The 22570-nt window shown below is 41.7% G+C and overlaps 1 protein-coding gene across 3 annotated transcripts in view; it reads right to left on the bottom strand.

Annotated features, from left to right (window-relative positions):
* clpb (caseinolytic mitochondrial matrix peptidase chaperone subunit B) overlaps positions 1 to 14701 on the bottom strand; it is a 47019-nt gene extending 32318 nt beyond the window's left edge. The window contains exons 1-6 of one of the 3 annotated variants that reach the window (XM_005933126.3): positions 14609 to 14701; positions 13396 to 13679; positions 13142 to 13193; positions 9515 to 9601; positions 2993 to 3096; positions 1335 to 1463 (exon numbers count right to left, since the gene is read on the bottom strand). In XM_005933126.3, the coding sequence (XP_005933188.1) occupies positions 1335 to 1463; positions 2993 to 3096; positions 9515 to 9601; positions 13142 to 13193; positions 13396 to 13621 (598 nt within the window). In that variant the 5' untranslated portion in view covers positions 13622 to 13679; positions 14609 to 14701. Of the gene's footprint in view, positions 1 to 1334; positions 1464 to 2992; positions 3097 to 9514; positions 9602 to 13141; positions 13194 to 13395; positions 14068 to 14608 lie in introns of those variants that run through there. The other 2 variants (XM_042225109.1, XM_014337066.2) reach the window with 2 other exon arrangements.
* Between the last annotated feature and the right edge of the window lie 7869 nt (positions 14702 to 22570).

The raw sequence follows: 22570 nt of genomic DNA, 5'->3' as shown, positions 1-22570 counted from the left end.
GGGGGGGGGGCAAAGGAAGCAGAGAAGTAATCAATTTCAAATGAGTTTTGTAATGCTGTTTATATCAGTCGCAGGGGATGCGTTCAAGTGATGATATCTGAAAAGCTGGTGGAGGTGAAACTGCTTTTAGCTTTAAAGACGGAACGAGAACTATTCTGTTTAATAATCAAAGTAAAAGGTCTTAAACTGACTGTTACTCTTGAATTAAGCTGTCAGTAAACAAACTTGCATATATTCAGGGTCTTGCATTATGTATTTCTACGAGAAATTGCGATTTAACTATTTACATACATTTAATATCAGATTACCATAATTACATTAACAACAAAAAGGCAGCCGTCACCACAAATGATTTGGTCAACATTACTACTCATCAACCTTTGAAAAATAGTGCATTTGATGTACATTTCATTTAACTTGACTTATAATTCTAAATTAAAAAAAACATTAAAAAAAAGAAAGCGTCCCACAGCAGGGAGTGAATCTGGATTACAGTTAAAGAAAGTTATTACAATGATCATTTTATTCAAATTATCTCACTTAAGTCATTTTTGGAAGGTAAAATTGCTCATGAAATGAAACATTAACTGCCCCGCCTACTTTTAACGATAGTGACTTGTTTAGATTTTGTCTAGTTGGACAAAGGGAACCAAAAAATGTTTTGTTTTTTCCACTCAATCCCAACTGTAACAGAATGTCACAGTTCAGGTAAGAATTTGCAAATTTACATTTAAAAGCCTCTTTAGATAATTAAAGTGCCATTTGACCTGACTTATCAAGACCACTGAAAGGTATGATTACAAACATCTTTATTCATTTAGATTCCCATTAGCCACCGCAACAGCAGGCGCTAACATATGGAACTATTATATTACAATGTGCCTGGAAACATCACCTCCACAGAAGACGAAACAAGCAAACTGTCAAACTGAGATCAAACAACTCAAACTTCTCCCACCAGTGGACACTATCATCTGTCAGCTGTGTTTGCAGAGGCTGACAGAGTGTAGCCTCAGGAAAGGCAGACTGAGTTCACCTAGGTAAGAGCTACTAAAATCCTCCGCCCACTGTACAGTGGGCGCGCAGGATTGAGGAGTGTATATAAAATAAAGGTGGAGACTGCCACACAGCTTGGCAGTTATTTGACTTTAATAATACCTAAGATATTCTCTATTAAAAATTGCACCTGTAAGGCATCAGACTGCAGAGCAACAAAGCAAAACACATGGAGGCTGCTGCATCTGTCATCACCTTTACTTCTCTTACGCTGACACTCTGAGGCCCCCCGTGGGCAGTGATGGGACGGTTGTAATGATTCAGGAGCGGTAACGTACCAGCCTCAAGCAGCATGCGTACAGCGCGTGGGTCGTCGGCCAGCGTAGCGTAGTGAAGCGCTGTGCAGCCACGGAAACCAGCCCTGCTGCTCAGCCTGCTGCTGAACTCGTCCTCTCTGGACACCAAAACTGCAGAGAGCGGACACGAGGAGACAGAGGAGGAAGAACAATTAGAACCACAAGCTGCTTTTTCTGTGCAGAACGTGCACAGGTTGGCTCCCAAAATACAATAAAATAAAAACAAAACCAAAAAGTCTGCTGGGAAAAAAATCACTCATTTGCTGCTAAATTTTAATTTTAAATACTTCTCTACACCAATATTAAAGTTAAAAAAAAAAGAAAAGACAGTCTTAGTGAATTTAGAGTTAAGAGGAATTTAAGGAAATGCACTAATTCCTCAAAGCTGCAAATAGGATAGTTATTACATGAAGCTGAACACCGTATACTCCCTGGACCTGAAAAAGATATTACAATGAATAACAAACTACTTTGGCTTTAAACGTTACAGCATCGAAATCCGGGGGAGCTTCCTATAATCTAACCACAGACAATGGAAGACTCCAGAAAGTGCAACGAAGACAACATTGCTTTTATAAAATTATCTTTCTTGTTTCCAGCTTTGGAATAGTTGTTCATTTGAGCAGATTTAAGCTTAACTGTCCGACACGATAGCAATAATGCGAGTTGTGTTTTAGGGTCTCTCTTGCTTTGCTCCTTACTAATAATGGAGATACTCTATCATTCTCTCCTTACTTCTTTTTCATAACAGCACTCATCTCGTGCCACTCCTTCATCATCCATTTTTATTTTTTCTTCCCGCCTCCTTCCTCTCCTCCTCGGTGTCCATCAATTCCTTTCATCGCTTGCACCCTCTTTCTCCCTCCCCGCTCTCTCTATCCCAGTAACTTTGTCTCATCCATTTCCTGACTTCCTCTCCCTCCCTCATCATCCTACCCATTTCCTTCAATCCCTCCCTCTCTCCATCACTCCCTCAAACATCCGCATCTTCTTCCTTCTCCTCCATCTCTAGACGTCTTTTTTTCAGAGCATCCCTCTTTTCCTTCTCCCTTGCTTCATCAGTCTTTCCCTCCCTCTATCTATCCCACTCTTTTTCTCTAGCTCTCTGCAGTGTGTGTGCGTGTGTGTGTGTGTGTGTGAGAGACAAGGCGGGATAATCATAGCTAACCCAATAAAGCGTCGCACAGGCCCCCCTAGCCCATCCATCAGTGTGCGTCTGGGAAACGCTTCCCCACGCTACGCCGGCCCCACGCGGACCCAAACCTGACAGCCATATAAATGTCTGCAATATACATATCCCATATAAATATGTCTGCAGAAACCCAACACAGACTGGAGGGGTGGGGGGGTAAAGAGTGTGTGTGTGTGTGTGTGTGTGTGTGTGTGTGTGTGTGTGTGTGTGTGTGTGTGTGTGTGTGTGTGTACAGCTCAGAAGAAAAGCAAATAAAAAAAAATACAAAAGAAAAAGAAAAAACACCACTTGTCAGAGGACAAATAAAACAAATAATGCGCAAAGAATCAAACATGTACATAAATGCAAATTTTTATGCAAATTATACTCATAATACTTGGTTTACACGCTTTGGGTTCATATGTGTAATATAACAACTCTGCTCTCCGTTTCCCACCCCCCTCCTCACCTTCCAGTGAGTGGATCCCTTTCTCCCGTGATGTGTCGTAAACATTGTTGAAGTGATCACCGGCATTTGGGTCGGCACCAGCTTCAAGTAAGACTTTCACCACGCTGAAAAGCAACAAAACACAGAGGCACACGTTTAAAAACACGTCCGCACACCCAGAACCTTGTATTAAATAAACGCAGACATGCACACAGATGAGCTTTAACACCATAATATTTCAGTGTTCATGCGGTGGATGCCAGTTTTTCTTGGCTTGTTGTTGTCCGTATAATTATTTCCACATTAGGAGGATGACAAATTTTAAAATAGGTTTTCCTTTCTTTGGGAAGTCTCCCTCTCTCTTTCTCAAAGAGTAATAATGCGCCTTTGGGTTCAGATGTCTGATCAACACTTTCATAGATTTTATGGACTGTCTCTTTTTCATAGGAACATCTGGGACAATCAAAGCAAGTAGTGCCTAAATCAAGACAAAGACTAGGGGGTCAGTGATGTGTATAAAATTCATCTGTCAGAATGTGTGGTGTTTTTTTTTTCTTTTATTATTGTCACGTGTTTTAACTTTATATTTGGTACCAATAAAGGTTGAAGATTGAGCTGTCAGGAAGGAGGGAAAGAGGAGGTTTGTGGATGCAGTGAGGAAGACATGTAGAGGATGGTAGGTGTTACACAAGAGAGCAAGGGACAGGGTGAGATGGAGGCAGATGATATCCTGTGACGACTCCTAAAGTGTGGAGGAGAAGAAGGAGAATAAGGAGGAGGCAGAGGAGGAGGACAAGGAGGTGGGAGAGGAAATGGAGGAGAAGAAGGCTGCGGGAGTACAGGATGAGGAGAGGAAGCCAAAAGGAAGAGAAGAAGAAGGTGGGGGAGAAAAAAAGGGAGAGGAAAAGCAGGCGGAAGTCAAGCAGGACACGGCCAACGAACAAGGAGCCAGAGGAGATGAAGAAGGTGAAGGACAAAAAGGAGAAGAAGGCGGCAATATAGGAGGAGGAACCAAAAAGAAGGAAAAGGCAGAATTGGAAGAGGAGGAGAGAAAAAAAAGAAGGGAGGCAGAGGAGGAGAAGGTGGAGAAGAAGAAGTCAGCCAGTAGAGAAGGAGATGAACGCGGCATTTAAGGAGGAAGTAGAAGAGAAAGAGGACAAAGATGAGGAAAAAGGAGGAGGAACAAGGCAAAGAACAGTCTGATACTCTCAGAGCTATTAAAGAGACAGTTACCTCTACATGAAGTGTGGGACGCCCTTCATCTCACTGTGTGTGATGTACTAGAATTAGATCTTTCTGTTTGCTAAAAACATGTGGAGATAAATTTGCATCAGCACATACAGACTCACAAGGTGGCATCACAGGAGGAACACTCTTGTGACGAGCTCCATCCAAAAAGTGTGCAAGCGTTGCCTTGAAGTGGTATTTATTGCTTTGCAGCAGCTTGTATGTTTCCTCTTATTTGGTGGATGTCAAAGTGTTTCTGAATCGGCAGCGTCACGCATGTAACCAATGACATGTTAACAAGCCCGCACACATATCTTATCAGCTGCTGCAGTTGCAACACTTGCCACTGACCACAATATCTGTTAATTAAATGTTTTGTTACTCATGAACAGAGCTCTGCTTCTGTGGCATCACCAAATATAACCTTGACCTTTACACAAAGTTTCCTCACGGTTCATAAACAGATCACGCGCAAATATCCAATTCCTCGACTGCCTGTGACACTTTCGCCTGATTCACACCAGTCTATTCTGTCTCGTTATGGTGGATACACCCCACTAGTCACTTCCTTCTATCTCTCCTTCATTACACATTTGTCGGCCTCGTAACATGTACATATGTGCACACTGAAGGGGGCAGGGGTCGGACCCCATTTCCGGCACCGTTGGGGGAGTGTAACCGAGTGGGTGTTCGTGTGTAGGCCTTCATTGGAGCGTACCGCCTTATAGAACAAACAGGAGTACCTCGGCAACACCACTCACTGTGACCCGTCAGATGTTTCAGGTCTCCCTGTCTGCAGGACACATTATTGCATAAACCCACACTTAATCCACTGTGAAGGCAAGCAGTAGCTTTCACATTGAGACACAGATGAGCACAAATGTACACACAAAAACTAGCCAGCTAGTCGGTGAACACAGGGAGACAGAGAGAGAGGCGGTGGCCGAAACATGAACCCTGCTGGTACGCTGCTGATGCTTCTGCCATTAAACCTGTGACCACGTAATGTGGCCTGAGAGGGAGAGATGGATCGCTTACAGCTAAATGGTTGTGGCAGTGGCCTGAAAGGGCTTAAATAGAGTAAAATGACCATTCATAGGAGGATGAGGTGGAGCTGACTATGTAACAGGCTGAAGCCCTGCTAGGAGAACCTGTGCTCTTAAAATGAGACTGGACGAGTGAAACTAACTCTTATATAAGATCAGTTGAAATTAAATATCTTATTTATTTGTGGCATTATAAACAAAAGTACAGGTTTTTAAAAATATATATATTTAGCAGAAATTTAGAAGCAGATATTGATTAAAATATAAAAGGCTGCATCTCTGACAACAGACTGAAGTACAGCACAAGTCACTATATTTATTTGACCAGCAGGCTTACTTAACCCACTATTAGATATAAGTAAGAGGAGCACATCATTTGAGAAGCAGCGGCATGCAAATATTCAGCATGGAATATGAACATTTACAAACCTTTTAGTTAAAAACATAAAGGTTGAAAGTCTATTTTCCATCATTAGTTTTTGTGCATTGCTATGGGAGAGCGAGGCTGAGAACATTCTGGCCAGGTCTTTGTGTCTGACCTTGCTGAGGGGGGTATAAAGGACAATCAGAAGGGTTGGTGGTGGTGGTGGTGGTGTCGGTGGGGGTGGGACCCCCTATTGTTACTGTATCACTGTGGAGGGGTGGGGTATGACCCACAGAGGGTTTCCCCTTCACCCTTGCAAGCACTTCTACAAACACGTCGATGCTTCCTGTGAGACGCGTACAGAAATGCACAAACTCAAACTGAGGTTGGTCACACGAGGCTGGGCAGGACTGACTGAAGGAATGGGATGGTCTGAAAAGAGTTAATGGCATAAGAAAGGTAAACACGGAGAGATAAAAAAGGAGGAAAACTCCAAAGAAGAGGAGGAGAAAGGAGGAGGAGGACTGGATGAAAGGAGGGAGAGTAGCTAAAAAGATGAAAGAAAGGGAGATTTAATTACACAGGACGGTACTAAAACTAATGAGCTTTTAAAAACAGTTTATAGTTTTACTAATCAACTGATGATCAAGTGACTAACTTTATTTGGGAGGAGAGTTGCAGCACTAATTTGAGGCCTAACTGAAGGCATCCAGAGGTGGTTAATTAAGATTAATTAGATTAAGCTCCCTTTTCAACAGAAATGGACAAAAAGTTACAGTTTACAGACTTTCTGATACAGTCCAATATGTACAGAAACAAAACTAATATCCACAATTATTACAGAATTATTTTAATTGTGTAATAATTGTGGATAAAACAAGAAAAATGTTTTATGCCCCCAAACCTTTCTGTATGACTGAGCCATCTGGTTATATCCTGATGTTTTTATTGCTCGTGTTCTTCTCAAACAAATATAAAGGATTCATCCAGGTTATCTTTTTATTGTCCCCTTTACAGAGATCCTTGAGCTAATGACTACCTTTCTGCTCCTTAAGCAAACAGGGTGTCGGCATCTTGCTCGGACACTTGAAAATCCATTTATGGCATCATCTCCATGCTACACCATTTTTCTTTCCCATTACTCTCTATGCAACACTCTAGAGCTGACAAATTTATAACTGTAGCCTTGCTTCACCAGCAGGTGATCGGTGTCTCCGCAGAGGGATGGTGTTAGTTTCCAATCCGGCCCTGGAGGGAAGACAGGAAGCAGACACTTCCACCTCCGTTGCGCAATAAAAGACACCTGAGCCAAACTGACCATCCATGTCTGCGACCACCTGGCCCAGACATTGGACCTCACCTGACCCCACCTCACCCGGTGTCCACCTGGGGTCAGAAAGATGCTGGAAAGCGAGGTTCACTGTACCTCTAATTTTTTCTTTCCTTTTTTAAATGTACCCGATTCTTTACGATATGATTATTTAGTCAGGAAATAGTGGACTCTAGAGGCTGGTATCTAAAGCATTTACCGAGACTTATTATTCACTTTAAAAACAACTTAAGTGTTATGTTTTCCACTTCAGGTTTAACCACTTAATCATTTCATAGTAGAAAAGAAGATGGCAATCTTCTTATTTACAGCTATTTTATTACCAAAACCCAAGAGAAGAACGTATGTACACATATTGAAAATAGTAACATGAAAATGTTATAGAGTATAGTATAGAGGAATATCCTGAAAACGTGCCATTAATTATATTTTAATACTATATTATATTATTTGCGAATACAGTCGTAATATAATGACAGCGTAAGGAGATCTTAATAACAAACCCCATATGTGTTATCTGAACCCGACTACCTACCATTACGATCATGATGGCCAAATGATTATATTTCATTAGGCCCTGCTGAGTCCAGCTAATCTTGGTCTCAAATCTATAATCCCACTTAAATGCCTTCTCTCCCCTGCCAGGTTATTCTCTCCCGTTCCTTCACCCCTGTTCTTCCCTTCGATTCCGTCGCCCTCCCTCCCATCGAGTCACTCGGCCGACAGGTCGGAACGGTCAACAGGCGTTATACTTGGCTGAGCGCTCATTGTGCACGTGAATGCCGTGAGGGAGGGATGGAGGGAGAGAAAGAGCGATGGAGATGGGCATTGTGTGTTAAAGAGTGCAAACAGAGAGCCAGGCCCTGCGCATCCCTGATTTAGCCCTACATCAAAGCTAAGCAAACACACGCCCCCTCCACCCACCACCACAAATGTCTCACCCTTAATTCTTACACACCCACACCCCCCTCTGCTCCACCCCTGATTCCCCTCACGCAGCCGCGCCTTGACCTGCCTGGTGGACACTACATCTAGAAACAGCTCCCACTGAAATGTCCTCTTGAAACACAATTATCACTTTTGGCCCAGGAAAATATAAACACAACTGTTTGAGAGAGACGGGCAGAATAATTCAACAGCGAGAGCCACGGTGACACTCTCGCTACAGGCTACACCGCGTTCGTGAGTGATGTTCCCTGTGTTTTCACTTAACGGCTGCAAATAAAGTTGTGTGTGGCTGAGTAATAGGCAGTTGGCCTGTAAGATATTTGGTATGAACTCCCTCGGTCTCCTCGCCCGTGTGTGCATATGTGTGCGCACGTGTTTCTGCGAGTGGACGGTTGTGTGTTTGTGACTGATGTGTGTGAACTGATGTTCTGTCTTCCCTGCAGCAGTGACTGCTCACTGGGGGGCTGGAAGACGGGATTAAACACAGAGGAGTGTCACTGTCTGGCTGAGTTATAGCACTCATAACACACACACACACACACACACACACACACACACACACACACACACACATACACACAACACACACACACACACACACACACACACACACACACACACAAACACACAGACACACACACAGACAACACACACACAGAACAACACACACAACACACACACACACACACACACACACACACACACACACACACACACACGTAGCCAAAAAACACATGACACACACGCACAGACAGACACATATCATTAAAAATAAAAAGGTCCATGGATACGATCACTCGACATACACAACGTTAAAGTCGCAGCTGAAGGATCATGTGACCGTGTTCATCTCTAATCAGCTCCGAGTGATTCATCAAATTCTAATTTCAATTACCATTTTGGCTTCAAACGATTATAAAAAGAAGACAATCAGGATAAAACAATTATAGTGCCCTCGTTTTACTGCCAAATTACTTTTCTGTCGCTCTCGTGATCAATAAATTTCTTCAAGATTTATAAGCGAACATGCTAATATAATGCAAAAGGAAATCAATATAAAACTGAAAGTTGTAACCAATTACACGCGCGCAATTAAGCTTTGTGATCACAGATTTATTCGTTAAGTTTCAATTTGTTGCGACACAAGTTCAAACTTGGAGAAAAAAAAATGCAAGCAAGCAAGAACAGGACTGAAAGTAAGCTCATCTGAAAACATTTTAATATTCAGATTTCACATAAAGGGCCTTAAGAGTGAGAAGCATTAACAAAAAAGTGACCACACAGACCGGGTAAAGAGAGCGAGTGAGAAGGAAAAAAAAAAAGGGCCTGTAAATTGGATTTGGCCCGGCCTCAACCTCGGCCCCTCTCTGTATTCTGTGTGTTCTGGGGGCCAGGAGGCTAATTTAATTTGTTGGACAGAGAAATGGGGGAACGGGTAAAGACCGTCTGTCAGTCTGAAAGCTGCACTTTGCACTTCTGATGACGTACTGTAACAACCAAAGCAGGGACGAGGATGGCATATGCTCGCACTAATGCGGCAGCTGCGCGATACCAAACCCGCTGCTGCATATGTAACGCCTCAGAAGTTTCAAAACACGACTTGTTCGGCGAAGCAGGCGCACACAGACCTGTGCTGTCGATTCATAGCAGCCACCATGAGAGCGGTCCAGCCGAGACGGTGGCGATGATTCGGATCCACCCCCTCTTTTAACAGCCTGATGGGAACAAGAAGCAGAAAGTGGTTTTATTTTTACTTCAGTCTCACCGTTAACAGCCTGTAGCAGAAGCTCCATGTAGTACTGCAATCGATATTGTAGCATTTTCTTTCTTTCTCTCTCTAAAGCACGTACCATGCTGAAGGAACAGAAGTAAGATTAAGTAATGCACACCTAGGGGAAATTATGCAGATCAAAATGAAATCTACAAAACAAGAAATATGGGAGGCAAGCTGCTGCAAGCATAGTCTCTTTTTTGGGGGTACACCAGAATAAATCCAGCATATATCCTGCTTTTATCCAAAGCCTTCTGCACCACTTAATATATCTGCACGTTAAAGCCAGGTGTGTGTTGAGTTTTCTGCCCGAGGCTATAACATCAGGCAGTCCTTATAAGCGTATGTAAGGGATCCGGCTGTCGTCTCTGGTGCTGAGCAGACAGAGTCCCTGTTTACAGTCAACACAGCGGCTTCAGTCTGGTCTGCACTCAGCACTGATGCGCTCAGTCTCCGTTTTCACTGCCTGCTCTGCATGCACAATCAGAGTAAGCCGTAAGAGCTGCAGCTGAACTTTTCTTTCCCCATTTTAAATTTGGACAAACTGAGAAGCTCCTTCGACTTTGAAAAAATACAAAGACTTTGATATGAGAATAATGACATAGCAAGAGTGGATGGAAAAAGCAGAGTGGTTTATTTGATATAAGTGATAAGCTACATGGGACTGGGTCTGTTCTTGAAAGTGTTTACTTTCAAGTATGATTTAAAGGGTTGTTGTTGTTTTGTTTTTAACCAATTTAACAGGCAAATCTGAAGTCATACACTGAAATATTGCTGCCACATTCCTTGAATGCACACCTCACTGGAGGTTTGCCACCTAAAGTTAATTTCTTTCAGCTTCTGAGATTTTCTGCCGTTTTAGTTCTGTTACTGGAAGAAGGGTTGTGTGTCCGCTTCATACCAACCATCAGAGTCTGGTTCCCCCTATAGCGTCCAGGGTGTGGCGTGGTATTTGTCGTCACCAGTTTGTTAACAAACTACATTTTCCAAAGCACTTTGTATCGCTGGCTTTAAAAAACTAGTTTAAAAGTGAAAAATATTGTAACCATGTTTAACCACAATAGTCAAACTACAGCTGCACTGCATGCCACGCTGCGCTCTCTCTCTCTCTAATGTCCTACCCAACAAATGGCTGAACATGCCCTGACATCATTTATATTGAAACATAAAGAAAACATTAGCACCAAATATAAATATCAGTTTTCGATCGTCACACTGTTTTTGTTGTTGTTTTTTTAAAATAACACTACATGGTTGCCATATGGTGCCAACTAAGAATGCATGAATATATATCGGCTAAACATAACAACAAGCATTAAGCATTATTTTAAACACTGCTATCATGCCAAACGCTACCAAGTTCTTAACCATCCATTCTGTGAAAATGGACGCTCTTCATTTCCCTGCTGCCTCTCAGCTGACACACCCTGACACTCTACCACTTCTACAGAGTCGACCAAAGCACTTAACACATCTGTGACCTGCTAACTGGCCGTGTCGCTGCACTCTCACCTTCGCCATCTGCCACATGTGTACAGGTAACCCAAGCATGCAGATGGGGGCATGCATCGATACACACAGGTATGCATGCGCTCAAGTACATGGACCTGGAGACCAATACTCAACAACAGCCGAAACACATGAATTACTATGATTAACATAGGCACAATACAACAACACATCTATCTGAACAGCAACAGCCTCTAAAAGGTTAAAGACTAAGAATTTGATCTGAAGAAGAATAAATTCTCATAATAATGTTCAGGTTTATCTATCGCATACTCCTTTCTCTACCCCGTTAATGTAACACCATCGATGAGATGGATGAGAACGAGCCATTATAGAAGTCTGGCTCTAGTACATGCACCTTCTTTTATGTAGCATACCCATTTCTGCCACCTAACCCTCTGTGTGCAGGACATTGCCAGGACTAAGTTTAGGATCAAGTTCAGAGCAAGTGTTTATATTATTCTAATGTTTCTGTTTTACATTATTCTGAAGTAAAACAAATCTCAGAGAAACACGTTTTTAAAGAGCCTAAAAATCACAGCGAAAAAAAACAAAGAAAAAAAAAAAAAAAAAAAAAAACAAACGAGCAAGACACACTGGCAGCAGGGAGTCTTAAGTGTCCGAGGGCATTTTTATTACAGTAACTTGCCTCCCCGGTTTCCTTCACTGGCATTTTATGCCACTGAAGAAGCGACGGAGGGAAATATTATAATATAAGTGAGGAAGGAGAAGATTAAGCTTCCAAATGAGTAATTCTTGGGTTTATGAAGCATCAAGCCGTGTGCCACATTGGAGGTACGTGGCAACACTGAATGAGACTTTCACATCGGATGCATCTGCAGTTCTTTCTTCATGTTTGCTTTCCATGATGGCAAATTGATTTCTGGGTCACAGCAGGAAAGAAGAAGATATGAGGAAGCATAAGTTAGTGCCAAACATCCACACTGCAAATATTCCCTCAAGAGGAAGACTTTCACACAGAGAGGTGGAGCTCTTCTTCCACCTGCTGGTTACTGATGGGACAACAACTACAGGTGTGCTTTCATAACAGGAGTTAACCGTGGATGTTCTGGAAACTGCCCTATGCACATGATCTATGACTTACACGTGGGTGTAATAATCAAACCAGAGCTCATTTCAGGTCATAAGTGATACTTTTTTTTTTTTTTTTACATTTCTTTTGTAGGAAACCACTCATCCATGCATTCGGTCACATGCCAAAAGTATAGCAAATATAGTAAATAATGAATATTTAGTAAATATTTAGTCCTGGCTGCTTGTTGTTTTAAAGCAATATAGATAAGGTGAAGGCATGGCCTAAGACAAGCAGTTTAACACTTTAAAAAGATAAAAAGATAACACAGTTTGATTATTTCAGTGACAGTGCAGCTGTCAAGAATCCATTCATAAGGAAGGGAAACATGGAGAAAAGGCTCAGCTATGCAAAATTACATAAGAACTGGAAAAAAAAAAATCAGCGTCAGCATGTGTGAGTGAGTGATGAATCTAAATATAATATTTTTCGTTCAAATCTTCATCAGTATGTACAGCAGTGAGTGTATACAGCCATCTGTAAAACTTGGTGTAGTAGGCTCTGACATGAGGCTGCATTGACCTCCCCTGAGCCCAGACCTCAACATTATTGAAGCATCGTGGGATCATGCTGACAGAGAACACAGCAAAAAGGCAAAAACATCCAAAGAAGAGCTTTAAGAGTCCTTCAAGAAGCCGGGAGGACTAATCCTGAAGACTACTTAAAGACATTACAAGAAAGCTGCCTAAGAGAGTTCAGGGTGTGTTGAAGAATAAAGGTGGTCCTAACGCCACCTCCATTCTAGCATTTACAGGTGTGTGAAATATCTAGAGCTAGCATATGTTAGCGTACATTTAAAACACAATGCCTACGTTGAACTCAAGACAAAAGAAGACAAGCAAATATGTTTTTTTTTTTAAAGTGTTCATGTTTGGGTATTACCTGGCTACATCCTGAGCATTATTGGTCCTTGCTGCTTCCAAAAGAGCATCATCTGGTTATTGAAAAAGCAGAGAGAAAACATTAACTACACTAAAGATTTTACTAAATAAAACAAGCTGGGTTTAAAACTAACTCTACAGACCAGTTTATATCATATAACATCGTCCCATCAGTATTTACTATATTATAAAAACAATTAATGAACGGCCGGTCTCTAATCAGTGTCAGCTGATTATAATTAATTATAAGCTTACCTTTGTTATCGGGGTCTTTCTTCAGACAGAAGGCCACGGCCGCAGCAGAGAGGACACCGGCAGAGGCTACTCCTGCCCGCATGGGTCCTCCACCTGTTCCCCTGTCTCCGCCGCTTTCCTCCCAGTACTGGTTGTTGTTACGACCTCTGCTGGCCAGAGCCGCCCAGGAACTGCGGCGATTCTCCAGGTTGGACAGCCATCTAGGGGCGAGGTGGTGGTACTGCATCGATGGTTTCACGCTGTTTCCAGCAGTCTCCTCAGCCAAAATCCCCCTCCTGGAGACCCTGGAAGTGGACACGATGGGGTTGCGCTTGGCCTCCGCCGGAGTCTCGCGGATGCCCTGGCACGCGCCACCGCTGGCGCTGGTCTGAAGCACGCGACTGCACGGTGACAGGCTGCGCGACCTTCGCGCAAATAGCCTGGTGGGAACCGATGATAGCATAGCAATTGACTCACCGAAAACCAAGCTGGTCTGGCTTATGGCGTCAGTCTGGGGGTGACTCCGGAGGACAACAAACTAGGGGCAGCGCCTTAACTCAGGTGTAACAGTGGTTAGAGCTCAGGTCAGGGGACCAAGTTCGTAACATCGGGACGTAAATAACCGTTTCAGCTCGTCGTGGCGTGGATGTCACTAGAAGCCGCGGCGCATTCTGGGAAATGTCGTTTACTTAAACGTCATTGATTATGACGTAGTATGCATCAGTTGGTGTACGTTTGCTTTAAAACATGGGTGTTGTAACAGTCAGGGAGACTTTTAAATGGTAAATGGCCTGTATTTGTATAGCGCTGTACTTAGTCCCTAAGGACCCCAAAGCGCTTTACACTACATTCAGTCATCCAACCATTCACACACACATTCACACACTGGTGATGGCAGCTACATTGTAGCCACAGCTGCCCTGGGGCGCACTGACAGAGGCGAGGCTTTTAAAAGGGTTTCCATGGCACAACATTAACACGAAACTATAAAAATTAGCATCGGAGCTGTCTCGGCTTTATTTTCTTTTTTTATAAACTTGCCTCAAAAAGCTATCCGTCCTGATTAACACCTAGAGCAGCGGTCCCCAACCTTTTTTGCGCCACGGACTGAGCCTTTAAGGTTACATGGATGAATACAACAAAATAAAATGCTACGATCAAGACAAAAACTGGTATTTTGTAAAAAAAAAAAAAAAAAAAATGATGAACGCGAATTCACTGGGTGATTGTGTACCTTTATTAGCAGCATCCTCCTGAAAATGCGCCAACAACATTGAGAGTAATATCCTTAATGCTCTCTGGTCTCTATGGTAACGCGTAAACGTATGCATCAGTAGTATGCAACGTTTCTTTCAAAAAACGCCACAAAATTAAAAAGACCCAGGGAAACCGAGTTAATGATAGAAACCCTGAAAACCATAAACTTCACACGTGGGTCTCAACGGGCCCGGTACCGGTCCGAGGCTTGGGGACCGATGGAATACACGAAGGACTGGGTAAAGAAGAAAACTGTGGCTAAGGGGAGAGGGCAGCTGTTGCTAGCTAAATCCATTTTCCTTCAGTCACAGTGTTGTGATTTTTTTTCCCCCAACCCATGCTAGAATTGTTTTTCAAGGCTGCGACAGAAATATGTGAAATGCTTGCAATAACAGGCCATTTTTTTCTTTCTCCAACACCAAATCCTGAGAAACATTTGCAACTATATGGCACTAAGTGTCCTGCACTTAAACATTCATTTAATATCACGTACACATATACACATACTGTCCCTCAAGAAGACACTGAGAAAAAATAAAGAATAACATTGAGACTGTAACTTTGCCATAAGTCATTGTTGATTTTGTCTTCACTCTCCATCCCCTGCCAAGCTGCACCTGTGATTCTGGGGCTGCTCGCTGATGAGCTGACAGATACGATCTTTTCTTATCCTCTGCATCCTTACCCTATCACCTCTGCATCCCACAGGGCGCCAGCCTGCCCTGTTGAAACACTATTTTCAGTCAGGTAGCTGTGGCTATTAAAGTGAACAAGAGCCGCCCAGATATTCTGCAACAGGCAAAACTGGAAATTTTCACCCTGGAGCAGCTGAGAAGGTTGGATCCAGATGCCGCCAACATTGTTCAATGGAACGGCTTTTTCCACGACGGAGAGTGGGTTTGCTTAAAGTTCGAACTCCTAGAGCAATGCCTGTGGAACTACATAGGGGACCCGAATAACCGGCGTCTCCCCATAAGCGAAGTCAGGCCAATTTTAGGTCAACTCACAAATGCTCTGTCCCACCTGGGTTCTTTGGGAATAGTGCACGCTGACCTCAAACCTGGAAACATCATGGTTGTAAATCGCTATGAGTCTCCAGTCAAAGTCAGACTTATAGACTTTGGCCTCGCATGTCCTGCGTCTGCAGTGATGCCTGGTGACCGTGTGGGGACGGTTGGTTATAGTGCACCTGAGGTTATGCTTGGCCTTCCTTATAACGAAGCATGTGACATGTGGTCTCTGGGGCTGGTGGCTGTGGAGCTTGTTACAGGGGTGCCACTCTACCCTGGAAAAAAATATTATGATGTTTTGAAATTCATCATAGAGACTCAGGGTCAGCCACCAGATCATGTTCTCGATCCTGGCGTGTACACTGAAGACTATTTCACAAAAGACAACTACAACTACAACCAACAGCGCTGGACATTTAAGACCGCCCAACAATTTAAATACGAGACAGGATATGAATCTTTGGAGACAAGATACATAAAACTTAAACGTCTGGATGACCTCGAACAAATAATGATGTTTAGACGAGGACCGAAGATGGCCAACGCTTTTTGTCAGCCTAATTAAAGAGATGTTGGCCTTGGATGCACACCAGCGGATAACACCCTCTCAGGTTCTCGGCATCCCTTTTTCAACCCTGGCCTCTCCAACAGGTTCCCAAGTATCAACACTGAAAAACCATACAGAGTCAATCTCCAGCATGGCATCTTCCACCCTGGACAAAAGTGATAAAAACACAAACTGGGGTTGGAAAAGGATATTAACAGCAAATTACACTGGAAATATTAATTAAGCTGCTCCAATAATTATCACTTTGGCTTTTTTTTTTTTTAATTTTCACTCCCCCCACCCCAACCAGTCGTGGCAGAGGCTGTCCCTTCCTGAGCCTGGTTCTGTCGAAGGTTTCTTCCTTTTTAAAGGGAGTTTTTCCTTCCCACTGTCGCTAAATGCTTGCTCATAGGGAATCTTCTGATTGCTGGGGTGGCCAAAACTCTAGGGGAACTAGCAATTCCTGTGAAAAAAAAAGCCTACCAATATTCAAAGCAGAGCAGCGGACACCTTACCATCACATCAGTCCTTTAATCCAACCTAAAACACCATGTTTACAGAAATAAATTCCATACAAATTGGAAATAAATTGTTGTTTTTGATTGTTTATAAATATATAGTGCTACCCTTCAGCCTCCTAGTAGACATACCTGTGTTATGAATGTGAAACTCCTCTGATTTTCAGAAAAGTTGACCTCTGACCTTGAAGTCAAGGTCACTGAGATTTAAGCTTCACAGAGATTTTCAGTAGATGCAACCATGGTATTGACTTGAAAATTCCACACTATCACAAGACTTAGGTGCCCACAGCACCTCGCCCTATACCAAAGATTAAGAGGTGTTTTTTTCTAGGTTTTTATAAAGATTACAAAACACAAATAACAAAAATGTCAACGCTATTTTGATGTTGTCTAATGTAGTGCAAAAAAACAAAACAAACCCAAAAACGAATAAATAAAATAAATATATATTACATACATATATATATGTATATACTACATACTATAAAACATTTTAGTGGTCCACAATGGGGTCAATGAACAGAATGAAGGAAGTGAGTCATTTTTATATGACAATGGTGTGAAAAATCATTTTTTTGTATTTGTTTGTCACACTTAAACATTTCAGATCATCAAACAATTAATTTTTTTTAATGTATAAAGAAAAATCCTTTAACTGTCCAGTTTTCTTGATGTTATGATGCTTCTACCACTGGTTTGTCATTTGTCAAATCCTCACTTTGGCCACTTTTGGCCAGTTTTTATCTTAAACTACTGGATAACAGCTCTTTTCTAATAACATTGAAGATGCTGTTTAACTGCTTATAAGCAGTAGTGCCCTACTAATTAAAGACTTGTTACTTATAGAGGTACTTTATTAATAAGAATTTAAAAGATATATACATAAAAAAATACAACTTACTTCTCTTTTAAGACCCGAGCAACCTGTCAATGATGATCGCTGGTGCATTGCAACCATGATTGCACTGTGACACGAATGGATGGTTATGGTTCCAATTTTGTAGATAAACAACACTTTTAAAAAATGGATATTTAAACCATCAGATCTTCTAACAATCGTGTGTGACAAATGAACAAAAAAATTTGCTCGGATGACAGTAAGCTTTTCCAAAATGCCTGGCAGAGCTTTATTGTGAGAAATGCGACACAGAGGCCTCCACGCAGCACACGGGAGAGTCATTAAGTAAGGCGACTCACGGGTGTAAGAGATGATGGCTCTGGTCCAGTGAGAGCCTGAAAACAGGAACTCACCTGACAGGAATGTATTTGTCATTAATACACCTGTGCTTTTCCCAGCAACACGTGTTTTGGTTTTTACACTGCACAGTTTAAGGTATGATAAAGCACTGACCTTATAATCCTGACCGCCAGATGGCGCAAAATACACATTTTAGCTGGGAGCTGGACATTCACAGGTGGAGTGTAGCATCAGTGGAAAGGCCCCATTGTACAACAACACTACTACTACTACTACTACTACTACTACTACTACTACTAATAATAATAATAATAATAATAATAATAATATTTTTAGTCAATCAAATATATCATACACCACACAGGCTTACAAACTAATGAAATTTTTTTGCATTCTTCAGATCTGGTTAAAGTTAACATATTTTTAAGTCACTGGCACTGCAGAAATGGATCTACAGCACCATTTAAGAAATTTTAATGAACTTCTACCAACTTATTCAAAGCTTGAAATACATGTATGACATTTATTACACATAGATTTAATGAACCCAATCCAAAGAGGAAGTCTGGAAGTCCGCCATTTTGAATGTAAAATAACATTTTGGTACAGTTTTAGTGTTTTCCAGGCATCGCTGGTTTACACATTCACCTGCAAAGTGAGAGGTCACTGGTTAAATTCCATTTGGTTACTTCAGGAACTTTTTGGGGTTACTTCAGGAAGGGACCACTGAAGGAATTTTGACCACTGGACATAAGATTTTCATCTCTAAAAATGTATTTTGTCCAGTCTGTCCCAAACTTCACATGTTTGATGACAGTCTGGCGACGACTACATGCCAACATCTGGTCACACATGGCGCCACAGTTCTCATATAACATTTTAATCAAGACTATGCCACTCTGATTGAAGTATTTCTTGCAAAACAATCATAACCAAACAAAACCTTTCCTGTACTGTAAATGAACAGTAGGACAAAATGATTACTAGTCATTGCGGAAAGCACAATGAATGTTTTTGTTTATATTGTTGGAACGAGGAAAAATTCCCCCACCACAAAAACACAGAAATACTCATGAAAGCAACCTGTAGTGCAAACACGAGGGCTGAATTTATTACTTCCTGCACTAGAAACCTGCCGATGTTACTGATATGGATAGATCACCAGTCTTCCTGGTCTTTATCTTATTATTTCCTGTTGAGATGTTGCAGCAGAAAATGTTTTTAAAAGCATTAGTATGTGAGAAAGAAAGACCATTTCCTCTATGGGAGTGATAAACTCCAGTATCTGTGGTTTATTGCACTGGGTAGCATTTTCATCTACATCTACTGCTTGAAAATGATGGTGTCACCACTAAAGGTACAGTGTGTTCTCAGGGGAAGTAATGTAATGATGTTGAAAATGGCATTTCACTGTGACTGAAACACAAAAAGGAACCAGTCCCATCCCTACATACACAAGTGGGCATCCATAGCTGCGATTTATCAGGTGGGTGCAGTGTGTGTTGGCAGTGGACTCACTGTGCCTAAGCAGCCATGAATCATAGAGGACTTCATGCTCCCCCATCATAAATCCACTGGCACCTACCAGCCAGTCACTGTGGGTTTGCCATTGTAGAAAGCTGAACATACAATCTCTGCATAGAAGCACAGCTACAGTTAATATGTTAGCTCTGTATTGTTCTATAACCGTCTATCACTGCATGGTGATGGATACTGGTTGGATATTTTTAGCTGCTTCAAATGTTGAGACAATCAGCTCCATTATCCATTTGCCAAAATCGATTTTTTTTAACACAGGTGAAACCAGTTACTCATTTCTAGTAAATCAGTTGCCTGAAACATTTTCCCTGGGAGCCAAAATGTGCCAAAGAACGACCCTGAAGCTGGCTGACCTGAACAAAGTGCAGCAAAACATCATAATTACGCAAGCACATGTTAATATCTCTACTGCTCTGTTGCATAATTTTAGTTAGGTTGCAAGGCATGACAATAATTTTAATATCATTTTTACCAACTTGTACATGAAGTGGGGAAACTAGTCATTAAATTGCACTGAAATAACAACAAAGAAAAGAAAAGAAACTGCCTTACTGCACTAACAGAGAAAATTAGAGCTTCATGAAATTTCCCCTCTTTTGTATTTGACCCTTCACCCTCAGTTTTTCCTGTTCTTCTCTATTAGAAGCTGCCCGTTTTAACCTCTGAGTTAATGTCCTAGCTCGGAACGTCAGACAGAAGGAGAATCGCAGCTGAAACTATATATCTTTTTTCCCTGCAGAGCCATAGCAATGATTGCACTGTAATGTTTTTAATAAACTTCTATAGCAATTATGACAGAAGATTCTTAAATCATCTTAAAAAGGAAAGTCTCATTTTGCTCAACTGTTTCTGGAGGTCACAGCTCACAATTGAAATGGAAAACATTAAAGGAAAAAAGTACATATTCTCTCATTTCTAAGGTTTGACATATAAGAACATAATAGAAATGATCTGGTTCTTAGTGGGTCTTTATGGCCTCAGATGAACCACAAAGTGTGTGGAAACTAAGAACACTCCATGATTCAGTAGCTTGTAGAAGCAGCAATAACTTTATCAGGTTCTTACATCACTGTTGATAAGGATGTTGGCCCCCTCCGCTTTACAACGTTGCTTCATTTCACTGAGGGTTTGCAGACATTGGTTCATGCGCATCTCTCTTAAGGTCCAACCGCAGCATTTCAATCTGGTTGAGGTCTAGACGTCGACTGGGCCGTTGCAACACCTTGGTTATTTTTTTACATTTATCTTTTCACCTAGCCATTTGGTTGCAGATTTGCAGCAGAATGTGTTTGAGATCATTATTTAATCTGTTATGTTGTTGTTCGTCTGAGGTTGTGTGTACCCAATTTGAGCCAAGCTTTATCTGTCAGGCAGATGGCTTCACATTTGATTCAAAAATACTTTGGTACACAGTTCATGGTTGTTTCAGTGATTGCAACGTGCCCAGGTCCTGTGGACTTCCTGTGAATGGTCCTTTCTAATTGTACTGAACATTAGCATGTAACATGCTAGCGGAGGCCTGAAGAGTCTGAGACGTAGCTCTTGGGTTTTGTGCAGTTTTCCTGAGCATTGCACAGTTTGATCTTTGGGCATATTTGCTGGGATGTTCTCTACTGAGAAGTTTAGCAACTGCACTGAATGTTTTCCACTTGACAATCATCTGTCTCTCTGTAAAATGATGGGCTTCTAATTGTTCGGCCTCATTATGGCCTCATAACCTTTCCTAGATTGATGGGAAGCAACCATTTCTTCTCAAAGATGATTGTTGATGTCTTTTCTAGTTGGTATTGTGTTAACAAACAGTTTTCAGACCTGCAAGCTGACAAAGCTACTTTTACAGAGGTGCGCACACTTGCTGTTGTGAACACCTCTTGATCAAGCGCATTTGATTAGTAGCACCTGGCTGCAACATATCTTCTAAATTCCCATTAAAGCAATAAGGGTGTACTTTTTTTTTTAGTTTTCAACACACTGTAAACTGCATTTTGGCGTAGCTTTGTAAAATAAATAATGACATGGTGTATCATATCAGTGTTGCACATGATAACATGTGATATATGTATGTAATATGTAGTTCATCTGACGTTGTATTTACCTCATTTTAAGACCTGCTAAGAAACAGATTGTTTTTATGGTAATTTTTTTTACTATGACTACAAATAAGGATTTCAGCCATCTAGAGCAAGGCAGAGTGAAAGATGGAAAGCAGAACATGGAAAAAAAGAGAAAATCAGAGAGATAAAGGCTGAAAAAAGTAAGTATACCTCTGAAAACACTCTGAAAACTACACACGATTGGACGTTTAACCCTGTTATTTCAGTCCGTGTTCGTAAAGACCCTTTTTACGTGCACAGCTGTCAGGTGAAAATTCCCCGCTACGTAACACGTCAGCCAAAACTGCCATGCGCGCTCCCGCTGTTTCGTGAACCGTAGTTTTCAAAAACAGTGTGACGCGATAACGCTGATTGCATTCAAATACTGTAGTAATTTAAAAAAGAGGGAGAAACAACCTTCATGAGGTAATAACACAAGGTAATAACTTGGCCTTTTTTATTCCTCGTCGTCCTTTCCAACATCTTGAGACAATGTTCCACATTTTGACTGGCTCTGCAGGACATGGCTGGTTTTTAACTAATGCAATATTGCAGTCAAGCGACGGCTCGGCTGTCCAGTGAAAGTTACAAGTTACCAGAAAGTCACAAGTCAACATGGTGGTGTACATGGTGGGAAGTCGATAGTTTTTTCCATTTCAATGCGGTGTGAAGTGACTGTGTGTGTGTGTGTGTGTGTGTGTGTGTGTGTGTGTGTGTGTGTGTGTGTGTGAGTATATAAAGACTAATGCATGAAATCATATAGGGAACAAAATTCAGCTTCCTGTTATTATTCTCATATTTACTTGATTTGGAAACGTTTCATTTAAATATATGAAGGACAAGATAACCCCGGACTGTAAAGGAACACTTTGCACCACAGTGCTAGTTTGTTGGGGTCTGGTCGCCCTGGTCAGCCTGTACAGTCTGCTTAGTATTTGATATCAAACACAGATGTGGCTAAAAAGCAAATAAAGTTTCCACAAAGTGCTGTTCACGGAGTTCTGTTTTCCTTCATTTCCCCATTTTACCAA

The sequence above is a fragment of the Haplochromis burtoni genome, unplaced genomic scaffold (genome assembly GCF_018398535.1).
Source record: "Haplochromis burtoni strain Fernald_Lab_line unplaced genomic scaffold, NCSU_Asbu1 Contig_160, whole genome shotgun sequence".
NCBI classification, from domain to species: domain Eukaryota; kingdom Metazoa; phylum Chordata; class Actinopteri; order Cichliformes; family Cichlidae; genus Haplochromis; species Haplochromis burtoni.
The sequence above is the reverse complement of the archived record's forward strand: the minus strand, read 5'-3'. Positions and strand labels throughout refer to the sequence as shown.